The sequence below is a fragment of the Etheostoma cragini genome, chromosome 9 (assembly GCF_013103735.1).
Source record: "Etheostoma cragini isolate CJK2018 chromosome 9, CSU_Ecrag_1.0, whole genome shotgun sequence".
NCBI classification, from domain to species: Eukaryota; Metazoa; Chordata; class Actinopteri; order Perciformes; family Percidae; genus Etheostoma; species Etheostoma cragini.
This window is the reverse complement of record NC_048415.1, coordinates 180,987-190,519: the sequence shown is the minus strand read 5'-3', so window position 1 is coordinate 190,519 and position 9,533 is coordinate 180,987. Positions and strand designations below refer to the sequence as shown.

General features: G+C 45.6%; 1 protein-coding gene across 1 annotated transcript in view; it reads left to right on the top strand.

The window, feature by feature from the left end:
• The window catches only part of nwd1 (NACHT and WD repeat domain containing 1), a 15,674-nt gene that overhangs the window by 304 nt on the left and 5,837 nt on the right, over positions 1 to 9,533 (top strand). The window contains exons 2-13 of the mRNA XM_034882098.1: positions 214 to 547; positions 1,775 to 2,515; positions 2,910 to 3,160; positions 3,962 to 4,278; positions 5,098 to 5,301; positions 5,406 to 5,559; positions 6,222 to 6,339; positions 6,426 to 6,590; positions 6,751 to 6,948; positions 7,096 to 7,218; positions 7,535 to 7,734; positions 8,533 to 8,835. Coding sequence (XP_034737989.1) covers positions 214 to 547; positions 1,775 to 2,515; positions 2,910 to 3,160; positions 3,962 to 4,278; positions 5,098 to 5,301; positions 5,406 to 5,559; positions 6,222 to 6,339; positions 6,426 to 6,590; positions 6,751 to 6,948; positions 7,096 to 7,218; positions 7,535 to 7,734; positions 8,533 to 8,835 — 3,108 coding nt within the window. The remainder of the gene's footprint in view (positions 1 to 213; positions 548 to 1,774; positions 2,516 to 2,909; positions 3,161 to 3,961; positions 4,279 to 5,097; positions 5,302 to 5,405; positions 5,560 to 6,221; positions 6,340 to 6,425; positions 6,591 to 6,750; positions 6,949 to 7,095; positions 7,219 to 7,534; positions 7,735 to 8,532; positions 8,836 to 9,533) is intronic.

Below are 9,533 nucleotides of genomic sequence, written 5' to 3'. Positions count from 1 at the left end.
AGCACGCCCAGAATGCACCTGAACACACCTCCCTGTAAGACCAGCACGCCCAGAATGCACCTGAACACATCTCCCTGTGAATAGCCAAAAAATCTTCATTTTTTTTAAGGATTATTTTTTGTTTTCACATAAAATATTTCTTTATTTAAAAGATGAAATGATTGGTTATAATCGGATCTTTCTTGTCTTGTGTCCTGGGTCCGGGCTCCGAAGGGTCTCCTGGGGAACCGGTACGGCGAGCGAACTCTCCCCCGCCGCTTCCCGGAGACGCTGTTCCAGCTCCTTCTGTCCAAACTGTCCAAGAACCGCGAGGGCGCCGCGCTGCTGACGCGCTGGTTCCTCCGGGACGACAACGCCGTCCCGCCCGCCTACGTGCTGCAGCCAATCACGGCTCACTTCCCCCCCGCCGGCGCCGACCTCGGGCCGCAGCGGGACGCCGCCGCGCTCGGCTGGCGGGACACGGAGACGACTCTGCTGCAGCTGCTACGCTCCGCCGCCGCGGGGGGGGGGATCACGGCCGAGCAGAAACAGGAGCTCCTCACATCAGGTCAGACTGGGAGCTATGGGAGGAAATATTAAACATGGAGAAAGTCAAATATGTTTTGGAAAAAACATTTGAAGGCAAAAAAAAATGCAGTGCTAAAAAGTTAAAAAGTCAGAATATTTTTAGACATGAAAATTTGTTATTGTGAAGAATATTTTTAAGAAAATGATTATTTGTACATAAAAAAAATGTATGATATTTTTTTTTATTGTGAAATATTTGTTGAAAATTTTTTTTACTGTAAAATATTTTTTTGATAAATTTTTTAATTATTGTGAAATATTTGTAGATACATTTTTTTTATTGTGAAATATTTTAAATAAAATATTAAAAAAAATTATATTTTCACCAAAATTTTTTTGGCTGAAATATGTTTAGTTAAAAAATTAAAATTATTGTGAAATATTTGTAGATAAAAAAAATTATTGTGAAACATTTGAAGGCAAAAAGAATGTAGTGCTAAGAAGTTAAAAAGTCAGAATATTTTTAGACATCAAAATTAACTATTGTGAAAGAATTTTTTTTAAGAAAATGATTATTTGTAGATAAAAAAATTGTTATTGTGAAATATGTTTAGATAAAAAAAATTAATTATTGTGAAATATGTTCAGATTAAAAAAAAATGTATTGTGAAATATTTTTTAGTTAAACATTTTTCATTATTGTGAAATATTTGTAGATAAAAAAAAAATGTATTGTGATATTTTTAGATAAAAAAATTAATTATGAAATATTTGTAGATAAAAAACTATTGTGAAATATTTTTTAGATAAAAAAATAAATTATGAAATATTTGTAGATAAAAATAAAAATTATTGTGAAATATTTTCAGATAAAAAGATGAAATTATTGTGAAATATTTGTAGATAAAAAAAATTTGTGAAATATTTTTTAGATAAAAAAATTAAATTATTGTTTAATATATTTTCAGATAAAAAAATTAAATTATTGTGAAATATGTGTAGATAACAAAATTAAATATTGTCAAAGAAATAAAAAAAATGTAATATTTTTATAACGGTCTGCCCAAAAGTTGAATGTATTTTACTGTAAACAGAGGCGCCGTGTACTTCCTGCCTTTCCTGTTTTTTCCCAAGATGCATTGGTGTCAGTAGCAACAGTAAACACCTGTAATCTGTAATTTGATTATTTTCTCCCAGAATGCATTGCGGTGCGCAGTATGATCCTGTCTAACTCTGTCTAACTGAGCGTGTCCCTCCCCCCCCTCAGTCCTGGACCGGGAGCTGGACCGCGGTCTGCTGGCGGGCGGCGGCGACCCGTCGGCTCTGCTCTTCGTGCGGGAGATCCCCCGCCAGCGGGCGCGGGACGGCCCCAAACGCCTCGCCCGCTTCCTGGACCTGAGCGCCGGCGGCGTGCTGGACGCCGACGCCCAGCGGCTCCTCGGCGCGCTGCGGTCCCGCCTCCTCGCCGCGGCGCCGCCCAGCCTCAACCTGCACAGCGTGGAGCTCTGCAAGGGGGGCGTGGACGCCAAACGGCGAGACCACGCCCAGTACCTGGACGCCGTCTGCCGGGAGTTCGTCTCGCAGATGAAAGCCGGGATCGCCACAGCAACGGACGGCAGGCGGGGGAAGCCCTGGGGAAGCATCGCGGACGAAAAGAAGGAAATCTCAGACGGCGTCGGGGCAGACGTTAGCGGCACAGACGGGCTTCTGGGTAATCTCTGTGGCACAGATGGGCTTCTGGGTAACTTCTGTGGCAGAGAGGGGCTTCTGGGTAAACTGTGCTGTGCCATATGGGAGTCCACCAACCTGCACCATGGCCCGCTGGTGGTGCACGGCGCCGCCGGTGCGGGGAAGACGGCGTTGCTGTGCAGACTGGCCGCAGAGATGCGTAGCGTCCTGGTTGCCGGGGCGACAGTAGTGGTGAGGCTGCTGGCGGCGCGGCATCCTCACAGACCCGACGTCCACCAGGTGCTCCGCGGCGTCTGCCTCCACATCTGCCTGGCTGCTGGTTAGGCCCCGCCCCCTTTTATACATACACACATACAAGATATACAGATGCACCAGACTCCATGTAAATAATCACTACTTTTAGCGTGTATAGAGCAGCATATCTCCACCAGACTCCATGTAAATAATCACTACTTTTAGTGTGTATAGAGCAGCATATCTCCACCAGACTCCATGTAAATAATCACTACTTTTAGCGTGTATAGAGCAGCATATCTCCACCAGACTCCATGTAAATAATCACTACTTTTAGCATGTATAGAGCAGCATATCTCCACCAGACTCCATGTAAATAATCACTACTTTTAGCATGTATAGAGCAGCATATCTCCACCAGACTCCATGTAAATAATCACTTACTTAATGTGATTCACATGTAAAGTATTGTTTGGCAGGTTTGGCCCCGCCCCCCTCGCTGCGGGCCGCCACGATGCCCGGATGTCTCCGGGACGTCCTGGCGGAGGTGTCCCGGCGGGGGGGGACGCTGCTCATCGTGCTGGACGCCGTGGATCACCTGTCGGACCGTCACGTCGCTCACAAACTCCGCTGGCTGCCCACCGTCCTGCCGCCCAACGTGCACCTGCTGGTCTCCATGGATACCGACAGCGAGGCATTCGCCAACATGCGCCTGAACTTCAACAATTTGGTGAGTTTCTTTTGTCAGAGAGAAAATACATAAAAGAGACAAAAACATGTCAAAAAAGCAACAAATTTTCAAATATTGAAAACAAAAAAAAAAAACGTCAGAAACACGATTAAAACGTCAAAAATAGTGAGAAAAAAATCGGAAAGCAACAAAACGTTGAAAAAAACGAAAAATGTCAATAAACACAATTACTTAACACAATTAAACTTTGGAAAACTTAGCGAAAATTAATAATTTTATAAAATAATTTAAAAATGTCAACAAAACTACATAAAAAAAACTTCAAAAATTGCGACTAAAAAGGCGGGAAAACGTGATATAACGGCTAAAACAATGCCAGAAAAAACATCGGAAACGCAAGGAAAACGTCAAAATTTGTGAAATAAACGCCAGAAAAAAACAAAAGTAACCCCGATTATGTCAAAAATAATTTAAAAAAAAAGGATGAAAAAATAGCAACAAAAACTTTGTAAACAGCAACAAAAACGTCAAAAACAAGACTGGAAAATTAGCAACAAAGTGTTGAAAAACGTGACAAAAACGTCAAAAATAGCAACACAAAAGATTCTGAAAAATGGCAACAAAAACTACGTAAAAAGTGACAAAAACAATAACAAAAACGTCAGAAACGCAATTACATCAAAGATAATAGCAGAAAAAAGTTAAAACGTCAAAAAACGTGATTAATTTTTTTTTGGGGGGGGGGGGGGGGGGAATTAGCAACAAAAACAACAGAAAGTGTCCAAACTGTCTTGTGAACCTTGATGACTGACTGGCGTTGTCGTTCCCCGGGAGACGGAGGGGAGTTTCTTCGAGGTGGAGCGCCTGTCTGCAGACGAGGGGAGGCGGATCGCGGAGTCGAACCTGCGGTCCTCGCGGCGCACGCTGACCGCCGAGCAGAGCGCCGCCGCGCTGCGGAGCTTCGAGTCCACCGGCTCGCCGCTGCACCTCCGGATGATCCTGTCGGCCGCCAAGCGCTGGGCGTCCTTCACGCCGCTCGCGGAGACACGCCTCGGCGCCAGCACGCAGGAAATGATGTCACAGCTGTTCATGACGCTGGAGGAGAACCACGGGAAGGAGCTGGTGGGGGGGGCGTTGGGATACATTGCTTTGGCGAGGTAGGAGATGGTGGAAGAGGGTAACTTTCAACCTGGACTCTGTTTTCCCATCCGCTAAAAGTTGTGTTGTTGCCGCTGACAACCTCAGATTATTATTCTAAGTGTGTGAGAACATTATGGGATGGATCCCTACAGAGATAGACCTTTTAGTTAAAGACCTTTTAGTTAAAGAGTAAGATCCTTTTAGTTCAACATTAAACAGAAATCACCATCACCAAACCCACCAGACTCCATGTAAATAATCACTACTTTTAGCATGTATAGAGCAGCATATCTCCACCAGACTCCATGTAAATAATCACTACTTTTAGCGTGTATAGAGCAGCATATCTCCACCAGACTCCATGTAAATAATCACTACTTTTAGCATGTATAGAGCAGCATATCTCCACCAGACTCCATTTCAGATCCTTAAGTAAAATTACTCATACCAGCGAGCATCGTAAAACCCCCTTCATTCAAAGTGGACAGAAACTAAAAAAAATTACCAAAAGCCAAAAATATCTCTTAATTCACCCATTTACATGTGGAGTAATGCTGCTCTATACACACTAAAAGTAGTGATTATTTACATGGAGTCTGGTGGGGATATGCTGCTCTATACACACTAAAAGTAGTGATTATTTACATGGAGTCTGGTGGAGATATGCTGCTCTATACACGCTAAAAGTAGTGATTATTTACATGGAGTCTGGTGGAGAAACAATAGGGTCCCGGTTGAAAAATAAATAAATTACCTTTCAATATCGTAAAACACTGCAAAAAAATCTGAATTTAAATATAGTTTAAAAAATGTAAACAAAGCGACCTGACTTTTAGGGAAGGTCTGCTGGAGGCCGAACTGCGGGACATCATGTCCCTGGATGATGACATCATCAGCGGGGTGTACAGGGACTCCCTCCCTCCGACGCCCTCGCTGATCCGGTTTCCCCCCCTCCTCTGGGCGAGACTCCGACGGGACATCGAGGACCTGCTGGAGGAGCGCTGGACACACGGGGTCGCCGCCCTCGCCTTCAACACCCGGTAAGGACGGGAGCTAGTGGTTACTTTAGTAACTCAGCTAGTGTGGTATGAGTAATTTTACTTAAGGATCTGAAAACCCTTTCCACCGCCGGTGTGCGTTGCAGGCGTCTGTCCGAGGCGGTTTCTGCTCGTTATCTGACATCAGAGCGCCGGGGGCGGAGCCTCAGGATCCTGGCCGAGTACTTCCTGGGTCGGTGGTCTGGGAGACTGAAGCCTGTGGCTCTGCCGGGCCTGACGCTGCTCCTGGCTGACAGAAAGGTACGAACCGTTACTATAAAATATATATATATACACTATACAATCAGTCTGCTACACGTCAGAGATATTATCGGGGTCACAGATACTGTCACATATACTGTATCTGTGGCCCAGAGGCCACAAACCTCCGTCAGAGCCATGGTCGGGGCCACAGATACCGTCACAAACCTCCGTCAGAGCCATGGTCGGGGCCACAGATACAGACTGTCACAAACCTCCGTCAGAGCCATGGTCGGGGCCACAGATACCGTCACAACACGTCAGAGCCATGGTCGGGGCCACAGATACCGTCACAACACGTCAGAGCCATGGTCGGGGCCACAGTTACTGTCACAACACGTCAGAGCCATGGTCGGGGCCACAGATACTGTCACAACACGTCAGAGCCATGGTCGGGGCCACAGATACTGTCACAACACGTCAGAGCCATGGTCGGGACCACAGATACCGACACAAACCTCCGTCAGACCCATGGTCGGGGCCACAGATACTGTCACAACACGTCAGAGCCATGGTCGGGGCCACAGATACTGTCACAAACCTCAGTATAGAATTAAACACAGGAAGTGACATACTTCGGCTACAGATGTTAGTGTGATTTATGTTAATGATATTTACCTGTCTGTTCATTCTTGTGTTGTGATTGGCTGAATGGGTCACAGGTCCCGCCCCAGCCGCTGTGGTTTGCTCAAGGATTGGCCAACGTCAGGAAGCTCCAGGAGCTGCCGTATCATCTGCTGCACGCCGGTCTGTGGGACGAGCTGCGACAGGAAGTCATCGGTAAGACTCAGCATTAATCTTGGTTTGTATTCAAATTATTTTGAATTTTGAAGAAATACATACAGTATATTAATGTTCCCGTGCAGGCAGCGCTGAGTGGCTGTTCTGTAAGAGCCAGGTGTGCGGCTTGTCCAGTGTGATCCAGGACCTGGACCAGTGCTCCCAGTACCTGGACTGCAGCGAGACCAGTCTGATCCGAGACGCTCTGGTCCTCATCGAACCCAGCCTGGACCTGCTAGACACTCACATGGGTCAGTTACTGTCGGACACATGGGTCAGGTAGTCCCAGTCACATGGGTCAGGTAGTCCGAGCCACATGGGTTAGGTTTTCCCAGTCACATGGGTCAGCTTCTCCCAGTCACATGGGTCAGGTAGTCCCAGTCACATGGCAGTTTTCGTTTCTGGTTTCAGACATGTCTCTGTTCTACACCGAGCTGTTGGCCAGACTCTGCTCCTTGGCCACGCCCTTCCCTTCTCTGATTGGCCGGCTGTGCAGCCATTGTGAGGAGTGGCTACTGACGAGTCCCGATCCGAGCCTCGTCCCTAAGTGCAGCTTCCTGCCGCCGCCGGGGGGGGCGCTGCAACACACACTGACCGGACTGCAGGGAGGTCAGAAACATAGTTACTCTGAAAGTAGTCTGGCTGCACACTAATATATTGAGACATATGATAATTATGAGTAATTATTATAATTATGGAGCATGGGGTGAGACAGTTGCGTCAGCGGAGGTCTCACCTGTAGTCCCCTGTCTCCAGGTGTGCTGTGTGTGGACGTCGGCGTGGAGGCGGAGCTCCTGGTTGCGGGTTCAGACGCCGGCGTGGTGGCGGTCTGGAGCCTCGCCGACAAGCAGCTGCTGCACCTGCTGCTGGGACACACAGGTGAGGGACTGCTCACGCCAGGACACGCTTAGGATTGTGGGTAGTCATAAGGGGCCAGGTTAACTCCCAGTATATATCAAATTAAATCATTTTGCTCCTTTTGAGGTCATAAGGGGCAATTTTACATCCCCTTTCTCTGCTTTGCCCGCCCAGAGAACTTTATTCTCTTTATTTTATTTACATGTTCAAAATAAAGATATCAATCAATCAATCAATCAATTCTAGGGAAAACATTTTAAATTTTAAATTTTTAAAAAGTCGCAGAATCAAAAGCGAGATCCGTACGTGAATCAGTTTTCTTCTATTCCGATTGCAGGTGCCGTTTTGTCGGTGAAAGTGATGGCTAGCTCCGCCCGCTGCCTCTCATTGGCTGCTGACGGCTCCCTGAGGGGGTGGAGCCTGGCGGACGGCCAACAGCTGCTCTGCGTCCAGGAGGCGCTGCCCATTGACTCCGCCCCTTCCTCCGTACACCTCCACCTGTCTGATCAGATGATCTTTGTCTACACCAGGACACAGGTAGTACTTCCTTTACAGTCTTAATTACCAAGTATATACCTGGTATTTACATAGTAATATAATATAATACATATAATATCACATTATTCAGTCCTTCCAGAAACATTTGAGTTTTTTTGTGATTGTTGCAAAAATTCTTGATTCTGCATTTTTTAACAAAACGTTCCATTACAAAAAATACCAGAAGGAGCAACATCAGTAGAAAAATAATCTGTTGTCTGTCACAGCTTGTTGTGAATGTTGTTGTTAGTGTTAATGTTGTTGCTGTGGTTGTTGATGTTGTTGATGTTGTTGTTGTTGTTGCTGCTGTGGTGTTTGTTGTTGTTGATGTTGTTGATGTTGTTGCTGTGGTTGTTGATGTTGTTGATGTTGTTGCTGTGGTGTTTGTTGTTGTTGATGTTCTTGTTGTTGCTGTGGTTGTTGATGTTAATGGTGTTGCTGTGGTGGTTGTTGTTGTTGTTGATGTGGTGGTTGTTGTTGTTGATGTGGTTGTTGATGTTGTTGATGTTGTTGTTGTTGTTGTTGCTGCTGTGGCGTTTGTTGTTGTTGATGTTGTTGATGTTGTTGCTGTGGTTGTTGATGTTGTTAATGTTGTTGTTGTTGTTGCTGTGGTGTTTGTTGTTGTTGATGTTGTTGCTGTGGTTGTTGATGTTGTTGCTGTGGTTGTTGATGTTGTTAATGTTGTTGTTGTTGTTGCTGTGGTGTTTGTTGTTGTTGATGTTCTTGTTGTTGCTGTGGTGGTTGTTGATGGTGTTGCTGTGTTGGTTGTTGATGTTGATTTGGTTGTTGTTGTCGCAGGTGAAGGTGTTGAAGCTGGACGGGGCGGAGCTCTTCAGCAGCAGCAGCTGTAATGATGAAGAGGATGCTGATGATGATGATGAAGACAAAGATGGCGGCTCAGAGGTCCTGGGAGTTCTGGGAGAATCTGTAGTTTCTCTGTGTGCGTCCGGTCTGGTGAGAATATTCCATCCTATCGATGGGAGTCAGACCGTGGAGACTCGGCAGGGAACCTCCCAGAGACGGCTGACTGTCGTGGAATCGGTGACGTTACCGCGACGCGGGAAGGTGTTCGTGGTTTCTAAATCCGGATTCCTCCATCAGGTCTGGTGGTCTCTTTTAATCTGGTCTTAGATGTTCAGTGTGGCCGGAAGAAATAAACCTGCAATTGTGAAGCTTCTTTTTTATTTAAATTACTATTATCAGCGGTGCGAGCAAGACACGCATGTGCAAGTCTCAAGTCACTGTGGTGAGAATCAAGCAAGTCAGGTCCCTTCTATAAGTCAAGTCTAGTCCCTTATATAAGTCAAGCAAGTCGAGTCCCTGCTCTAAGTCAAATCGGGTCCCTGATATAAGTCAAGCAAGTCAAGTCGAGTCCCTGATATTAATCAAGCAAGTCTAGTCCCTGATATGAGTCAAGCAATTCTAGTCCCTGATACAAGTCAAGTTGAGTCCCTGATATAAGTCAAGCAAATCGAGTCCCTGATATAAGTCAAGTTGAGTCCCTGATATAAGTCAAGCAAATCGAGTCCCTGATATAAGTCAAGCTGAGTCCCTGATATAAGTCAAGTTGAGTCCCTGATATAAGTCAAGCAAATCGAGTCCCTGATATAAGTCAAGTTGAGTCCCTGATATAAGTCAAGCAAATCGAGTCCCTGATATGAGTCAAGCAAGTCTAGTCCCTGATATAAGTCAAGCAAGTCTAGTCCCTGATATAAATCAAACAAGTCAGGTCCCTTCTATAAGTCAAGTCTAGTCCCTTATATAAGTCAAGCAAGTCGAGTCCCTGCTCTAAGTCAAAT